At 44.8% G+C, this 19,138-nt stretch overlaps 1 protein-coding gene across 3 annotated transcripts in view; it reads right to left on the bottom strand.

Moving 5' to 3' along the window:
* The window catches only part of LOC106603379 (THO complex subunit 2), a 65,251-nt gene that overhangs the window by 23,116 nt on the left and 22,997 nt on the right, over positions 1-19,138 (bottom strand). For all 3 annotated transcript variants that reach the window (XM_014196977.3, XM_014196976.3, XM_014196978.3), the window contains 12 exons: positions 17,493-17,594; positions 11,097-11,181; positions 7,313-7,406; positions 7,089-7,169; positions 6,657-6,753; positions 5,894-6,011; positions 5,576-5,755; positions 4,973-5,137; positions 4,163-4,438; positions 1,219-1,360; positions 538-695; positions 275-403 (listed from right to left, as the gene is read on the bottom strand). In XM_014196977.3, the coding sequence (XP_014052452.1) occupies positions 275-403; positions 538-695; positions 1,219-1,360; positions 4,163-4,438; positions 4,973-5,137; positions 5,576-5,755; positions 5,894-6,011; positions 6,657-6,753; positions 7,089-7,169; positions 7,313-7,406; positions 11,097-11,181; positions 17,493-17,594 (1,627 nt within the window). The remainder of the gene's footprint in view (positions 1-274; positions 404-537; positions 696-1,218; positions 1,361-4,162; positions 4,439-4,972; positions 5,138-5,575; positions 5,756-5,893; positions 6,012-6,656; positions 6,754-7,088; positions 7,170-7,312; positions 7,407-11,096; positions 11,182-17,492; positions 17,595-19,138) is intronic.

Here is a 19,138-nt window from a genome sequence, read left to right as displayed (position 1 = left end):
GACAAGATGACGAGGGGACAACACACAGACAAGATGAAGAGGGGACAACACACAGACAAGATGAAGTGTTAACAATGGTTACATTTGCATTGTACAGCTTCCACACTTGTGTGAATGTTAGTAATATCAGTAGATAATGTTGCCCAACCTCAAATCAACTCCTAGCCCCTCGGAGGCCGATACCCTATGCACTTCTGATCTGAGATGTAGTGTGTGTGTGTGTGTGTGTGTGTGTGTGTGGAGAGAGAGCGAGCAAGCGGTGAGTAGTGGGTACCTTCTCGTAGACAGCACGGTCGCTGTGCCAGCGGGTCACAGTCTCCAGCATGCAGCACAGGAAACGTCCGTAGCGCCGCGACTCGTTCTCTGTGCAGCTGGCCACCGTGTAGATGATGTCAGAGAACACCTGCAGAGAAGACCACGCAACACAGTTAGGAGGTCAGGACAGAGTAAGGAAGTGCTGAAAATCCCATGGTATAATAACATGTGACAAACAGAGACAGAGGGCAAAGAGGCAGAAAGGGGACAGAGATGTCTCACCCGGTCATAGCAGAGCAGGGTGCAGAAGTTGGGAGCCTTCTGCTGGTGCACCAGCTCCACAAAGCGGGCGCAGTACACCGCGTCGATGGCAGAGAAGATACAGCGAGGGAACAGACACAGCTGCAGGAACTTAGTGATGGTCTCATTCTTGGTGGATTCTGAACGAGGGATTTATAAAAAGGAGGATGGGAGAAGAACAGAGAATTAGAATTGCAGTCAACTAACTCCCATGACTCATCTTCGGAGTCACTAATTCTTCAAACAAGATTTGAGAAGGCTCAAACACACTCCTTTAAAATGTCGTTAGCTTGGGTTAGCTGTACAAAGATATCGTTAAATATGACAGACGTGTTTGTTAATGAAATGGGAGAGTTGATAGCTGCCAATAACACACATCCACCAAAACGGACTACGGCGCCTTTACATCAAACAACTCCATATTAATGTAATTACTTCGGTCATGGTCATGCTTGTTAACGGGTCTAAGACAAACAAGATGAGGCTGGTTTTGAGTTGCCTCCTGGGAGCTGAGGGGGCTTAGCAGTTCTGTGGTGTTACTGTCCCAACAACAGAGCCTGCTCTAATGGCAAGAGGAGGCTGGGTGAGGGAGGGTCTTCTGGGATGAGTGCTGTGAGGGGCAGTAAGCAGTGAGAGAGAGAGAGAGAGAGGGCTGTATCTTACTGGCGAGGAGCCAGTTGTCCTTCTCCAGTTTGAGGCGGTGCAGGACCCTCTGGACATGCTCCAGCTGCTTCTTCTCCTCCTCCTGCAGCTTGTCCTGTAGGGCCGTGCAGCGCTCCTTCTCCTTCTTCTTCTTGTTCATGGGCTGCAGACAGACACCAGACAGACAGACAGGCTGGTTAGTGTGTGTTCATGGGCTGCAGACAGACACCAGACAGACTGGTTAGTGTGTGTTCATGGGCTGCAGACAGACACCAGACACACAGACAGGCTGGTTAGTGTGTGTTCATGGGCTGCAGACAGACAGCAGACACCACAGAGACAGGCTGGTTAGTGTGTGTTCATGGGCTGCAGACAGACAGCAGACACCACAGACAGACAGGCTGGTTAGTGTGTGTTCATGGGCTGCAGACAGACACCAGACAGACAGACAGGCTGGTTAGTGTGTGTTCATGGGCTGCAGACAGACAGCAGACACCACAGAGACAGGCTGGTTAGTGTGTGTTCATGGGCTGCAGACAGACAGCAGACAGACAGACAGGGTGGTTAGTGTGTGTTCATGGGCTGCAGACAGACACCAGACACACAGACAGGCTGGTTAGTGTGTGTTCATGGGCTGCAGACAGACAGCAGACACCACAGACAGACAGGCTGGTTAGTGTGTGTTCATGGGCTGCAGACAGACAGCAGACACCACAGACAGACAGGCTGGTTAATGTGTGTTCATGGGCTGCAGACAGACAGCAGACACCACAGACAGACAGGCTGGTTAGTGTGTGTTCATGGGCTGCAGACAGACAGCAGACACCACAGACAGACAGGCTGGTTAGTGTGTGTTCATGGGCTGCAGACAGACAGCAGACACCACAGAGACAGGCTGGTTAGTGTGTGTTCATGGGCTGCAGACAGACAGCAGACACCACAGACAGACAGGCTGGTTAGTGTGTGTTCATGGGCTGCAGACAGACACCAGACAGACAGACAGGCTGGTTAGTGTGTGTTCATGGGCTGCAGACAGACAGCAGACACCACAGAGACAGGCTGGTTAGTGTGTGTTCATGGGCTGCAGACAGACAGCAGACACCACAGACAGACAGGCTGGTTAGTGTGTGTTCATGGGCTGCAGACAGACACCAGACAGACAGACAGGCTGGTTAGTGTGTGTTCATGGGCTGCAGACAGACACCAGACACACAGACAGGCTGGTTAGTGTGTGTTCATGGGCTGCAGACAGACAGCAGACACCACAGACAGACAGGCTGGTTAGTGTGTGTTCATGGGCTGCAGACAGACAGCAGACACCACAGACAGACAGGCTGGTTAATGTGTGTTCATGGGCTGCAGACAGACAGCAGACACCACAGACAGACAGGCTGGTTAGTGTGTGTTCATGGGCTGCAGACAGACAGCAGACACCACAGACAGACAGGCTGGTTAGTGTGTGTTCATGGGCTGCAGACAGACAGCAGACACCACAGACAGACAGGCTGGTTAGTGTGTGTTCATGGGCTGCAGACAGACAGCAGACACCACAGACAGACAGGCTGGTTAGTGTGTGTTCATGGGCTGCAGACAGACAGCAGACACCACAGACAGACAGGCTGGTTAGTGTGTGTTCATGGGCTGCAGACAGACAGCAGACACCACAGACAGACAGGCTGGTTAGTGTGTGTTCATGGGCTACAGACAGACAGCAGACACCACAGACAGACAGGCTGGTTAGTGTGTATTCATGGGCTGCAGACAGACAGCAGACACCACAGACAGACAGGCTGGTTAGTGTGTGTTCATGGGCTACAGACAGACAGCAGACACCACAGACAGACAGGCTGGTTAGTGTGTGTTCATGGGCTGTAGACAGACAGCAGACACCACAGACAGACAGGCTGGTTAGTGTGTGTTCATGGGCTGCAGACAGACAGCAGACACCACAGACAGACAGGCTGGTTAATGTGTGTTCATGGGCTGCAGACAGACAGCAGACACCACAGACAGACAGGCTGGTTAGTGTGTGTTCATGGGCTGCAGACAGACAGCAGACAGACACCAGACAGACTGGTTAGTGTGTATTCATGGGCTGCAGACAGACAGACACCAGACAGACTGGTTAGTGTGTATTCATGGGCTGCAGACAGACAGCAGACACCACAGACAGACAGGCTGGTTAGTGTGTGTTCATGGGCTGCAGACAGACAGCAGACACCACAGACAGACAGGCTGGTTAGTGTGTGTTCATGGGCTGCAGACAGACAGCAGACACCACAGACAGACAGGCTGGTTAGTGTGTGTTCATGGGCTGCAGACAGACAGCAGACACCACAGACAGACAGGCTGGTTAGTGTGTGTTCATGGGCTGCAGACAGACAGCAGACACCACAGACAGACAGGCTGGTTAGTGTGTGTTCATGGGCTGCAGACAGACAGCAGACAGACAGACAGACAGGCTGGTTAGTGTGTGTTCATGGGCTGCAGACAGACAGCAGACACCACAGACAGACAGGCTGCTGTTTAGATGGGGTGAACACATTCACAGACAGAGAACACTAATAACAACTTGGAGCTGAAGCACAATACAATTGCAGTGCAATTACCATAACTCTCCAAGTCAAGTGATAATTGGAGACCATTGCAATTCCACCACAATGAACTGTGTGACTGTGTGTTTGGAGGGCATTTAATGAGCTGTTGATGAGGGAGAGATTAACTGGAAGATGAGAAAATTCTCTGTGTGCTGCAGTATTGTCATCAAGGGGTCTGATAGATGCCTGGGGTCCTGTTCATTAAGCACCGAACAGAAGAAAACGGACTGAAACGGGGAGGGACTACTTGGACTTGTCCACTACATGGTTAAAAAAGAAATGCTCATTTACATTTTCCATAGCAAAACCTTTTCTACTGTTTTCCATTGTGTGCTCTAAATGAACACATCCCTGATGATGTGACTCACCACATCAGGGTTCTCCTCGATGGCCTTGACCTGGACCTGGAGCTTCTTCACCTCGCGGTCGTAGGCGTTGTGTGGCACGGCCAGGTCGTACATGGTCAGCGACCAGAAGGTGGCGTAGAACTGGGGTCGGAGGTCGTCCCAGACGCGGGGCGGGTGCAGGGACACCACAGCCTCATGCACCGGCGACATCACCAGCTCGCACGCAGCCACGTACTTATGGACCTTTTGCTGCTGCCGGTTGCCCTTCTCAGCTTTCTTCAGTTCATCATACTTAGACTGGGGAGAGAGAAGGGGACACTCAGTCTCCTTTACATGGTAAGATTCACAAACGGATTGATATACAATACGTTTCAGTATAGGAGTTTATACAGTCAGCCTGGATCAGCCTGATCTGTGGTTGTGTATTATACATGACTCCCAGCAGGACAGTGGGTCTGATCTGTTCCCAGACACAACCTGACTGAGCCGGTCAGATGGGATTGTTCAGATGGCGTGACCATGTCGTGTGACCACAGCAGAGGGGGAACTCGGCATGTTTCACGCCCGGCCAGGGGGACAGTAAATCAGGTTACACAGCACATGGGAGGAGGGTGGCTGTCGCTCTCTGGAACTAAACCATTCTTCTTCCAGGACACTACGTGGCCAGTGTTCTCAAAGCATTACAGTGCACATCAATTCAAGGTTGCAGTCGTATGAGTTTGTATTGAATTTATTTGTTGTGTCCTGGACACATATACTCACTGTGGCTGTATCCATTGGTCATACTGTACAAGCTAAATGTGAACTACCAGAGGGAAGGAGACTACTCACCAGGATCTGATGTCCGTACATGGGGCGTGAGAGGAAGAAGGCAGCGTCATGGGGAGTGTGGAACTGGTTACACAGGATGTCGATGGAGGGAACACGCTTGATGTAGTCCTCAGTACTCAGGTTGGAGGCCAGGAAGCCACCAAACTGGACCAGGGTGTCGTGACACTGTAGCCAGGGGACATACGGGAGAGTCAGAGTGTGTCCAGAATGGCACCCTAATCCTTCTTTAGTGCACTACTTTTGACAAGGGCCGCATGGCCTCTGGTTGAAAGTAGTGCTCTATATAGGAAATAAGGTTAAATTTCTGACACAGCCCAGGAAGTTCATTCTCTCTTATTACACAGCCATGTCTGTGTGTTATTAATCCCATATATCCTTATTTGTTTAAGGACACAACCTGGCTCTGACAGAGGCAATTTTGTGAGATTATCGACGAGGAAAGCTCACAGCTTCCAGGAAACTTGGGGTAATTAAACTAAACATAAATTGTCAGCTGTGTAATGTTTAAGAAATGTAGTATTGAGGAAGACGGAGAACTCCATTACCCTGATGTAGATTATGGACAAGACTTGAAGTTACCCTCTGCGGGTTATGAGTTCATACCTGGTCGTAGAGCTTTCCCACCAGTTTGAGGTGTTTCTCACCCCCCTCCAGAAAGACCACCCCGTTGCGTTGCTGGGCCATGAGGAGACAGAGGGGCAGGGCCAGCTCATGGTCCAACAGGGCATCCTTTAGACGCTGGGACGACTTCTTAGTGTTACGGATCTGACCAAAGTAACCACCCTGGGGACAGAAAGAAAATAGAATTGAACTATTTCAAGTCATACTTAGCAATAGCCAACTAGTGCAATGTACCTCAGCTTTGAGCTGGTCATGGTGTATAGTTTCAACGTTTAAGTCAGACTAAAGATGGTTCAGTACCTCAGCTTTGAGCTGCTCCCCTCCAGTCATAGCCTCCATCTGCTCCGATGTCATCTCATCCGTGATCTCGATGCCGGCCATCTTCTGCACCACCTCTTTTAGAATCAGCAGGTCAAAACTGCAGGGGGGGAAACACAACAGAAGCATATTTATGAATGTGGACAAACAAATAATACGTGCATACACAAAAATAAACACGTGTCAACAACCATGGTTGGGCGAAAACAATCGTAGGAGTAGCTAAGAACAGCACACTAACAATAGTAGATTCCAGCAAATCTACATCATTTATTCTGTTCCATGGGCACTATGGCAGAGTGCCACCTCTATTTACTTCCCCTGCATTCCTGGCCCTGGAGAAGGACTGATCTGAACTGATGGGAGAGGGAGGGAGGGAGGAAACAAAAGAAAGTTGCCATGGAGCCCAGTGTGATTCACTACCTGCTGACTCCAGCCATTACAGGGAGACCAGGGCTGTGATAATTACCCTCCCCTCCTCCTTCATCTATGGCTGCCCAAACACCCACACAGTCAGCAGCCTCCTCATCAACACCACATTACTCAGCAGCTCTGGCCAGGCCAGGACCCTGCAGGGAGGCACAACAACGGCCAAGGCCCTTCTCTCTCAGCCCAGAGTCTAGCCAGAAAGAGACGGAGGGGACCCAGTTGACTGACTAAGAACAACAAACTCCATCACTATGAATCACATCAGAGCCAGAAAGCCAATGAGGTGGCTGTCTGCCTGATGAGGAGTTATAGTTACCTCTTCCCTGCTTTCAGCGTATTGGTCACATACTGGAGGAGGCCGGCCAACTCAATTGGGTATTTCCTGAAAACCGCTCCACACAGACTAGCCAGGCCTGGATAGGAGACAGGAGAAAGGTCAGCAGTCCATTAGTTAGCAAGCAGACATATGTTGCATAAACACAGTCAACTAGAGTTGTACTGGGATGGACCTACATGGAACAAAAGCACACCCTAATGCCCCTTTGACAATAAAGCTGATTCGTGACATCAGGGTCATGTTCGGTAGGGCACACTGTAGTAAAACATTTTGTAACGTAAAACGAAAAACGGTGTTTTTATTGGACAAGTTCAGGTGGTACCTCCCCTTTTCACACCATTTCTAAATATTTTGTCCTCAACACAACACAAGTCAAATAATCCCCCCACATTGCTGTAGTAGTGAACTCACTCTGAAGCCAGGAGGATATCGTGGTGTCGTCATGTTTCATCTTCTCTTTCTCTGGATTGGCCAGCGCTTCAATAATGCAATCTATTGTCAATGAGTTAAGGGGCACAACACGGCAAGTCTTAATACATTCTAACTGCTATGGCTAAAGCATTCCAAATACATAGTTAAACAAAGTACTGAATGTGTATAAATACATGAGTCACGAAATGGCAGAGTAAGGATACAGGCCATGACGTCATAGTTGAGTGAGGTGAGGTATTTGAGGGAGTCTACCACTGGACCGATGAGGTTGTCATACCACTGGATCTGAGACAGGATCTGAGAGAGGGACAGTAATACCTGGTTAATACAACACAGACCAGAGTGAAGCTCTCTCCACTAGCCTACCTATTGTTCCTGCAGTAAGGAGGATTCACCATCGTCATCAAATGTTTTCATTTATCTGCAGAGAATCATCAAAAAGCCTACCTGTATGCAAATTAGGGAGACAAATGACCGATTCAATCCGGTAGGCTACTGACGAGTCACTCACTTTAACGTCACTGTCTGCAAGTCCTGATGGGACTTCATATGGAAAATATAATACAAACAAGATCTTTAGTTTACTTGTCCAGATGCGATAGCATGGACTTAACTACGCTAAATGATTTATGAATGGCAAGGATATAAGGGATCGACTTTATTCAGTCAGATCAACACCTTTTAGAAACTAGTCAAGCTTGCTGTTTGTCAATCAAAGCACAGCAAATTGCCTATGCGCCACCACTCTGTAGCTACATCCTCTTCTGCAAATCTGAAAATTACTCAACCTACACGCCCTTCAGGACAACATGAAGATATTTTTTAAGTACTGGACAGCTTTGTGACATCAAATGGACTTTGGTGATGAAGATGTGTTGGTATCTGTACTGATGGCACAAAAGCCATGACAGGGTGACATAGTGGAGTGGTAACGCGCATGCAAGCAGTTGCTCCTGACACCACTTGGGTACACTGCAGCATCCAGGAGAGGCTCTTGCTGCCAAGGGAATGCCTGACAGCTTGAAAAACGTTTTGGAAACTACAGTGAAAATGGTTAACTTTGTTAAAGCAAGGCCCCTGAACTCCTGCGTATTTTCTGCATTATGCAATGATATGGGCAGCGACCATGTAACGCTTTTACAACATACGTACACTGGTTATCAAGGGGCAAAGTATTGACACGTTTTTTTTTTTAAATTGAGAGACGAGCTTAAAGTTTTATTTACTGACCATAATTTTCACTTGCCTGACCTCTTGCATGATGACGAGTTTCTCACACGACTGGCCTATCTGGGTGATGTTTTTTCTCGCCCGAATGATCTGAATCTAGAATTACTGCTTTATTTTTTTGTACGGATCTTTTTGGTGAATGTCGGGAACCGAATCGCATTGGTGAACGAGCTGCATCGGTGAAAGAGACGTACATTTGGCTCCCTGATTTGCTTACTGCTACTACTGCTTTTTGATCTCAACTTTTTTCTGCACATAAGTTCCAACATAATTCTAAAGAGGGTGAATCCTCACTGTAGAAACAATAAATAGTGGGGAGAGCGTGTCAATCTGGCCCATGCTGATTTGCAGGCCATCTAATAATTGGCCAGGTAAACATTTATTTGAACGTACATTTCACGACATAATGGGAGCCTACCTTTTGGGCTTTACATTGGAGTTTGCAATTTCTTCATGGTTCTAGGACGATTTTTAAGCATTTTGAACTTTGGGAACCAAACGAGCCGGCTCTTTTATGTGAACGGAGGAGCCAAACGAGCAGTCTCTTTTAGGTGAACGGAGGAGCCAAAAGACTTTTAGGTGAACGGAGGAGCCAAACGAGCAGTCTCTTTTAGGTGAACGGAGGAGCCAAACGAGCCGGCTCTTTTACGTGAACGGAGGAGCCAAATGAGCAGTCTCTTTTAGGTGAACGGAGGAGCCAAATGAGCCGGCTCACTGAGAAGACTGGGAATGCCCGAGCACACAAGACACACCAACGTACCGAGAGACGGGACTGACAGACTGTCAAACCAGCAGTGTTTCCCTGTCGCTGCTCACTTTGAGACTGACAGGCGCCTGTCCTATCAATAGATGCTAGAAGATGCATATCGTTCATTCTAGCAGGAGCGGGCTCGGCTGATTATTTTCTGACTAGCGAATTGAAAATTAGCCCAGCTAATTTAAGTGGAAAAAGTACCCGGCTGAAAATGACTAAATCGGCTGTATAGCCGACAGCTGGCGCTAGTGGAAAACACTGTTATAAAGCCAAGTGTTAGAATATATAAATGGGAGAGACGGGGATGAGGCCGAAAAGGAAGGAGGTAGGGGAGGAAGAGGGAGACCGGGGGTAGGGTGGAGGTGGGGAAGAGACAGGTCCCTTTCAGACAGTGCGGTTAGCTTCATTTTTTGTGCAGTGTGAATGCTCCAAAAGGAACTCAGACCCCTCAAAAGAGCCCCCGTAGCAAACCGAACTGAGACCATGTCAAGAGGTGGCCTGAGTTCGGGTCGCTTGAATTGCGCGGCCGGTTCCCTTCTTTAGGGAACACAAAGCTCTCAAGATGTCTTATCATTATTCCGGCACCATACATTAGGCTTTTGCAATAACGTTTCCCTTGGCATAACCCCTCACATTGGTGCCACAGAAGAGAGAAGATGATGATGTGCCGGTACGAGGAAAAAGCATGTGATGTTTTGGATATTGATTAGCGATTGTCAAAGACGCATAGAAATTCCCCAAAATATGTAGAGTTTTGTACTGACACGATGTTCAGATTATTTGTTTGCAATATGTGGTCTATAGGCTAAGATAGCTTCATAAGCTATTTATTCAATTGTGGGCTTTGAATAGTGTGAGAAGTCAACATTTGGTGAGAATCACAACATCCAAAATCAATGCTAGCTCTTAAAGGAGCAGTAGCCTACATTGGGTGTACAATTTTCAATGACATTATTAAATCTGCAGTTATTCTTCTGCTATTTATTCTATTACCAATCATATTTACATGCTACTATTATCTTTGGATTCTAATTATAATGTCTCATATTTTAACTAAATGCAATCTATTAGCTTCCAAAATGTAAGTAGGTACATCTAGCTGTCCAATAACACGGAATGGATTATCCTGCACTTTGTAAAAACCCAGAGTGCATTGAGTGAATGTTGGAAAAAGATTTTGGTTCCTTTCTAAACATAGCAATGTGAAAGCAAAGAGGACTCAGAGCGCAAAATAGGTGAAGTGAACTGGCAAAAGAGTTGGGTCCTCATTCAAAGGAAAAGGCAGCGTGAATACAAAGAGAACCGAGTTTTTGATTTATTTTTTACCTCCGAGTTCACTTTAAAGAGGACTATATGTGAAAACACTCTCAGAGGCCATTCAGCCAGACTTCAGGCAGAGAGATGAAGAGAATGAGAGTGGAGGCTTTAAGAGGAACAGTACAGCTCATTCTTGACTCAGTCAGTTCCCGTCCTCCTCTCTCTCCTCCTTCCACTGTCAGCCAGAGCCAGGCCCTTTCTCATTCTATCAATGTCCTGCTGCTGAGGCAACACAAAAACAGCCCACTTCTCTCCATTTTCTGTTTGGCCAACATTTTTACTTCAGTAATTTTTTGAGATGTGAGAGATTTAGGTGAGGGTTAGGGAGTAGTGCTTATGCCGTAGAGAGGGACAGGAGAGGAAGTGGATGGGGTGTTCTAGCAAGATAAGACAGGCCCTGATGGAGAGTAAGCAGTCTCAGTGTATCAAATTTACAATGGCAGATTAGTATCTATACAGCCGCATTAAAAGAAGGTCTCTCTGCCCCATGGAGATAGTAGAGGACACAGAGCCCTTTTCACTGTCAAGATGAAGTACTCAGTTAAAGTAGGAGTAGGGCATTAACTATTTAACACAAATCTGGAGATATCATTCAAAATAAGGCTATATTAGTGTCTGTATTATAACATTGCTTTCAAATGCACAGTAGGTGAATAGATGATCATAACATTTTTGAGAATACATACATAGTCAAAGAGGATGGTGGGGTTGCTATGGCTCAGCTTGCCTATCTGTCGCCCAGATGGTTTCACATTCTCTTTGGTCAATCGCCTGGAAAGAAAGGAAGAAAGGAAAGAAGCAAAGAAGGAAGGAAACAAAAGAAAGGAGGAAAGGAAGGAAAGAAAAGGAGGGAAAGGAAAGAAGGAGGAAAGAAAGGAGCGATTTAACACATTTATTGAAGCATCTTGCAAATATACATTAACCCTGTAAATGATGTGGCACCCCTGGTTTGATGGTTAGGCTAGATTGAAAAATATTATTTAGTAGAAGAATTTACAACTAATGAACTTGCACTCAATGGTTGTGTGCTTCATGCTGATATACATTTATCAAAATTATATTTTTTTCCCACTCACACAGCATTATTGACAAAATTATACTTCACGTCAACAAAACTAAGGAAAGGTAAATTTTGTGCAGGAATCCATACTTTTTAAGTCATGTACACTGTGTGCCCTATATGTAATTGGTGATTCAGAGTTTATCCCATGTGTAACTCTGTTGTTTTTGTCGCACTGCTTTGCTTTATCTTGGCCAGGTTGCAGTTGTAAATGAGAACTTGTTCAACTGGCCTACCTGGTTAAATAAAGGTGAAATATATTTTTTTAATAAAAAAAGTAGGTAGCAAAAGCACCACCACCAGGGACTCCTTTCCTACTGTGATGCTGCACAGTGCACTGCACACACATACTGTGTACATGATGCAGGCCAGGGACAGGCACGACACATTCATTAACTTCCTTGTTCTCGTCTTCGTTAGCCACCTTGTATTGACACAGAGCAGTGGTGACATGTCACTCAGCAGAGCTGTATCTATATTTAAAAGGTATGGTTAATGACATCCAGGCAATGTTCCATTTTCATGATTAATAAGCACTGGACTAAAAGCACTGACAACCTTCAGTTAATTACACAAGACTAAGACGCAAATGTATTCAGTAGCAGCAACTTATGTAACAATGGTTTGTCCAACATGGGGCTAGGGCCTGGTGAGAGGGTCAAGGACCTATGAGAGCAGGGCAGGGCTGCAGGCCAGAGGAGCAGGATTGGAGTGCTGCTATGCTAGCCTCATAAATCTGACATGGATGGGAGTAGTCCACTTGAGTGCATCTGCAGAGCAATCTTCTCTAATCCCCCCCACCCCCTGCCTTCCATAGCTGCAGGATGTCAGCCCTCCATCACTACTTTATCCATTAGTCTCCCCTCTTACAGAATAAACTGTTCCTTCCCCCATCAGACAGAGTGATGCATGCTGGTGTGGTTATATTCCCTATCACCAACACCACCACCACCACACAGCCTCAGGGTAATTCCTCTTGTCAAGGTGCTCACACACACACAAACAATCAGTGGAAACAGCTTCACGGGAGCCAGAGCATTTACAAAACGTGTGTGTGCAGGGGGAGCACAACCTGGCTGGCCGAGCACTGTTCCTGCCGGGTGGGATCCAGCAGAATATTGATGACTCAGGGGAAAGGAGGCCTGCTCCATACCCAGCTGCCAGCTTCCATTAAAATTAATGGAGGGATGACCTTTTATTTTCTTCTGTTAGGGGGAGGGGGGGATAGCTTAGGGGGGGGGGGGGGGGGGGGTTAGGGTAGGAAACAAACCATGGCTTCCCAGAGTGTCTGCTCTGTCATACAGTATCACACAGCCCTGAGGTGCTCGGCTTTGTGTGTGGCAGCAGTGATGGGAATACTTCCAATATCCATTGGTACAGTACAGTACAGGGAAACATGAGGCCTCAGGCACAAACATTGAATAAACATGTACTTCCACTCATGGAAAACATGTATCATACAGCATTACTGTGAAAAGCAGTAAATATGAGTAGCAAATACTATGCATGTACAAGCTACCATGAAGTGCCATTGGAAATGCATTGGATTTCATTTTAAAGTGACAATCCGGAATTAGTATATTCTATCCTTCAGCCATTTCCCAAAGCAAGTGACAGGGTGGCCACTGTGTTTTAAATCCCAAATGCCTCCATTAATGCAATTGGGCCAAATTCAAATACACTAAGGATGTTTTACAGCAAGTGTGCTGACCAGGCGCTTCTCATTCCTCATGCAATGAAGACAGTTGCTCTTAGGACACGTGTACAACATTTTTACTGTGCTAAAATATCATATTGCTCTCTAAGTATTACAGCCGTAAAGAGATGTGTTGAATAGAATGGACATGCAGTCCTGATGTTCAGTAGGGTGTGAGTGGCTGAACCTCAGCACTGACCCCACAAAGTCCAGTGTTTCAGAAATAAAACGAGCCTGGGGCCCGTTCCAAAGTAGGCACCCACATCTTCTATTACGAGTGTGTGCGTGCATGCGTGTGAATGTGTCTTTTTGGCAGTGGGAGTAAGAATTCTTTTGATAACTGGATTAAATGAAATATTACTCTCCCAGTTAGTGATACATGACATGCTATTTTATCAAATCAATTCTCTGTAATTAATATTACCTGATTAAACTAATCATGTAAATGTAATTAACTAGGAAGTCGGGGCACCACGGAAGAATGTTTATAGAGCGGGTGTCTTCCGAATAAACTCTTAAAAGACCTGGTAATCTTTTATAATAGCAGTCAATTATCAATCGTCACCTTATTAAGTCTCATCTGAACATTGTACAATTCTTGGTTATCTTCACGAACCCTGGCTAACAGGTTGAATCAGCAAAACAACATTTGGTTTAATTATTTATTTACTAAATACCAAAATAACCACACAGAATTAGATATACACAGGCTGGATCATACATTGATTACTAATTATGCCATTCAAGAAAACGTCCTTAGCAGACGGAACTGATATGACGGCTGGTTACACAAAGAAAGGGGGTTGGGTTTGAATGAAAGCGCAGGAAGACTGAGGAACAAAAGGATTGGGTCTCTATCGGACCTTATGAAGCTATGCTATCGTAAATACAGAATCTTATGCATTCTAAATAACCGCCCATTTGGAAAAGGAAAATGCAAGAAATATTTACTCTGAGCTGCGCTTTGATAGATTGGTCGAAGATGGAAGGCTGTGTTGCCCAGCAGAGATCTCCCTTGTCCTTTGTGGTAGAACGGATACGTTGTAGTACCCTGTCTTTCTGAAGAGATTGTCCGTCCTTTCCTAGCCCACGTTTACTGCTGCTGCTGCTGCTGCTGCTGCTAACTCGACGTCTAGGATGTATCACTTCTTTAGTGAACACGAGTTCAAAGTTCATACCAAGTTGCCATACTATATTCTGGCTGGTATAGTCACATTCATCCTTCCAGCGTGGCGATCGTTACCGCCACGATGAAATTCGCCATTTTAAACGAGTGAGCTGAGTGAGCAGAGTTCACTTGTGAAACTAATTCTCTCATTTCGAAGCTAAAATTACATTTAATCTTTTCACAAATAGTTTAATATTTAAACATTTTAATTGCACAACAATTCCATGTGAATCTGATAACTAGAATGTGTCGACTTCCCAAGATGCACTTTATGTCGTCCTATCATCAGTAATAATGTCTCAGATGACAACTGATCTGACATCATATTCTTTAAGTACCAACAGATATTTTCAACTGGTTGGATTACCGAAATATGGTTCTGTTCACCACCCTTTTGATGTTACCAGACTCTCTCTATGTTAACAAAAGGGCTTTCCAATAGTTTATTCGGAAGACAACAGCTCTATAAACATTCTTCCGTGGTGCCCCGACTTCCTAGTTAATTACATTTACATGATTAGTTTAATCAGGTAACATTACAGAGAATTGATTTGATAAAATAGCATGTCATATATCACTTAATTCATAACAAAGACACGACACCATGAAAGTGACAGAACAGTCCTAGCTGTGCCAACCTAAAAAATTACCATGGTTACCATGGCTGCATGTTAGCGCTTCTCAGCAGCACCCACCACACACACACACACACACACACACACACACACTAGGGTTCACACACATTTAGACAGATCCAATTTCACGAATTTCCCATGACTTTTAATCAAATTTCCATGACCAACAATTGGCGGTGTCTATGTACATATAAATAAAGTAAAGATAAATGTGGTATCAACACTGGGAGACTACTCTCTGACCCACTGTACCATCTCATATCGTTGGGCAAGGCACTTAAAGCTCGCACCAAATAGAACACCTGTTAGACAACTGTATAAAACACATGTGGTCAACCCTCAGTGGCTCAGTCTGGAGAGCTACTGGATGGGCAGGCTTTTGATCCAGCCCTGCTCAAACACATCAGAGTTGATTTATCAAGGTCTGGTTGAGCAGCTCATTTCTAAAATGTGGTTTGTTAGAGAGGGAATAAAACCCAGTAGCACTCCTGGAGGATGGTTGACCACACTTGATGTAAAACATTGCGACATTACATCCAAAGACTTTTTAAGTCTTTATAAAATAATTATCTCATTCAATATATCAAAGATCAAATGGCTATGGTAGGCTCCAAATATTTTTTATTCAGCTGAAGCAAGCCCAACATTTTCTTCAGAAAATATATATTTTCTTGTATAGTCATTTATCTTATAAGTGTTTACTTTGCAGGCTGACTAGCATCTATTGAGTTGCAATGTTCCATACATTGGATGCCCAGAATAAATTGAAGTATCTACAAAACAAGTTTTGAATTGGCTACCTAGTTAGTCTGTTTTCTATCGTATTTTATTGCCTCTCCTTGAGCAATGGCCCACTCGGACACAGACACTCTAAAGTGTCATTTTACGATTCTGGCTGAGATGTTTGTTTTTTTAAATGTATTTTTATTAATTTCCATGACTTTAGTTTTTTTTAACCATTTTCCAAAACTTTTCCAGGCCTGGAAAACACAATTGTAAAATTCCAGGATTTTCATGACCGTACGAACCCTGACACACACATAGCTTTTTTTTGACAAGTTTCCAATAGCAACCACTGAAAAATCAAAATGGACAAAGTAACAGACTTTATCTCCTAGAGACATTTGTGAGAAACACTGACTTGTTTTGAGGGGTTTCCTAGAGATGATGCTACATTATACTCAAGGGGCACGGGTTGGACACCTGATTTCGGTTCGATTTTATTTATTATTTAACCAGGCAAGTCAGTTAAGAACAAATTCTTATTTACAATGATGGCCTACCTGCTGCGGGGACGGGGATAAAAAAAATTATATAGGACTAAACACACATCACGACAAGAGAGACAACACTACATAAAGAGGCACCTTACAAAATAGCCTCCAACACTCTACTCAGCAAACTGGATGCAGTCTATCACAGTGCCATCCGTTTTGTCACCAAAGCCCCATATACCACCCACCACTGTGACCTGTATGCTCTCGTCGGCTGGCCCTCGCTACATATTCGTCCCCAGACCCGCTGGCTTCAGGTCATCTATAAGGCTTTGCTAAGTAAAGCTCCGCCTTATCTCAGCTCACTGGTCACAATAACACCCACCCGTAGCACGCGCTCCAGCAGATATATCTCACTGGGCATCCCCAAAGCCAACACCTCTTTTAGCCGCCATTCCTTCCAGTTCTCTGCTGCCAATGACTGGAACTAATTGCAAAATTAGCTGAAGTTGGAAATATACCTGCCACACTAACTTTAAGCATCAGCTATCTGAGCAGCTTACTGATCGCTGCAGCTGTACACAGCCCATCTGTAAATAGTCCATCCAACTACCTACCTTATCCCCCTACTGTTTTTAATTTACTTTTTTTGCTCTTTTGCACAGCAGTATTTTTTCTTGCACATCATCATCTGCACATCTATCACTCCAGTGTTAATTTGCTAAATTGTAATTACTTCGCTACATTTGGCCTATTTATTGCCTTACCTCCTTACTCCATTTGCACACAGTGTATACAGATTTTTCTATTGTGTTATTGACTGTACTTTTGTTTATCCCATGTGTAACTCTGTGATGATGTTTTTTGTCGCACTGCTTTGCTTTATCTTGACCAGGTCGCAGTTGTAAATGAGAACTTGTTCTCAACTGGCCTACCTGGTTAAATAAAGGTGAAATAAAAAGTGTAAAAATAACCTAAGATAACACAGCAACACAGCATGGCAGACACACCACACGTGTATGTGACCAATAACATTTGATTTGACATGACAACAACATGGTAGCAACACAAGATGGCAGCAGCACAAAACATGGTACAAAAACCTTATTGGGCACAGACAGCACAAAAACAACAAGGTACAGACAACGGATGTCTGAAAAGTAAAAAAAAAAAAAGGAACGTACAAGTAGTGGGTGCAGAAACATGACTTCTAAGTGCCACAACCACACATTGGATAAAACAACAGGCACTATATCTAACTGGTATGGCGGTCGGTAGGTAGGTAGGCAGACATAGCAACGTGACTTACTTCATGATGTATTTGGCTCTGTCCACAGTCTGAGCTTTGACCTTGACCAGCAGTGGGTGGCTGGTGTATGTCTCGTTCTTCCACTGCCCGTATAGCCGGTACCTGGGGACCACAGGTAGAACACAGGTGGGTGTGTTAACACTGACGTATCTAATAGTACACACACCAGGACCAGCCTGGGACAAGGACCTTTCAGTACCAGAACACAACAGGGAGGAGAATAGAACAATTCGTATAAACCCACATACTCCTGTCTCGGTGTGTGCTTTGCTTTCTCCATATGATGGATTCAAAACAGCTGGCCAAACATGTCAGCTAAAAGTAAAAAGTGCCACCGCTATGATTGTGTGTGTGTGTGTGTGTGTGTACATAGAGTACCAGTCAAAAGTTTGGACACACCTACTCGTTCAAGGGGTTTTCTTTATTTTTTACATCGTAGAATAATAGAAGACATCAAAACTGAAATAACACATACGGAATCATGCAGTAACCAAAAAAGTGTTAAACAAATCAATTTTATATTTGAGATCCTTCGAAGTAGCTACCCTTTGCCTCGATGACAGCTTTGCACACGCTTGGCATTCCCTCAACCAGCTTCATGAGGTAGTCACCTGGAATGAATTTCAATTAACCTCTACGGGATCGGTCCCCCCCCCACGGGGCGGTTGAGCTAACGTGTGATAATGTGAATAGCATGATGTTGTAAGTAACAAGAACATTTCCCAGGACATAGACATGTCTTGTATGGGCAGAAAGCTTAAATTCTTGTTAATATAATGGCACTGTCCAATTTACAGTAGATATTACAGTGAAAGAATACCATGCTATTTTTGAGAGTGCACAGTTATGTACTTGAAAATGAATCAATAAACCAATTAGGCACATTTGGGCAGACCTGATACAACATTTTGAACAGCAATGCAATGGTTCATTGGATCAGTCTAAAACTTTGCACATACACTGCTGCCATCTAGTAGCCAAAATCTAAATTGCCCCAAAACTGCAACAATACATTATGGCCTTTCTCTTGCATTTCAAAGATGAAAGAAATAAATACAAAATTGAGTTTTGTATTATGTTTTAACAGATCTAATGTGTTAGGCGAAAAAAAGTAAAAGGGGTACAGATCATTTGTGGAATTTCCTTCTTAATGTGTTTGAGCCAATGACTTGTGTTATGACAATGTAGGGGTGGTATACAGAAGATACCCCTATTTGATAAAACACCAAGTCTATATTATGGCAAGAACAGCTCAAATAAGCAAAGAGAAACGACAGCCCATCATTTCTTCAAGACATGAAGGTCAGTCAATAACGAACATTTCAAGAACTTTTAAAGTTTCTTCAAGTGAATTCGCAAAAACCATCAAGCGCTATGATGAAACTGGCTCTCATGAGGACCACCACAGGAAAGGAAGACCCAGAGTTACCTCTGCTGCAGAGGATAAGTTCATTAGAGTTACCAGCCTCAAAAACTGCAGCCCAAATAAATGCTTCACAGAGTTCAAGTAACAGACACATCAACACCAACTGTTCAGAGGAGACTGTGTGAATCAGGCCTTCATGGTCAAATTGCTGCAAAGAAACCACTACTAAAGGACACCAATAAGAAGAAGAGACTTGCTTTGGGCCAAGGAACATGAGCAA

This window comes from Salmo salar, chromosome 04 (genome assembly GCF_965601325.2).
Source record: "Salmo salar chromosome 04, fSalSal1, whole genome shotgun sequence".
Classification (NCBI taxonomy): domain Eukaryota; kingdom Metazoa; phylum Chordata; class Actinopteri; order Salmoniformes; family Salmonidae; genus Salmo; species Salmo salar.
This window is presented reverse-complemented; position numbering and strand designations above follow the sequence as displayed.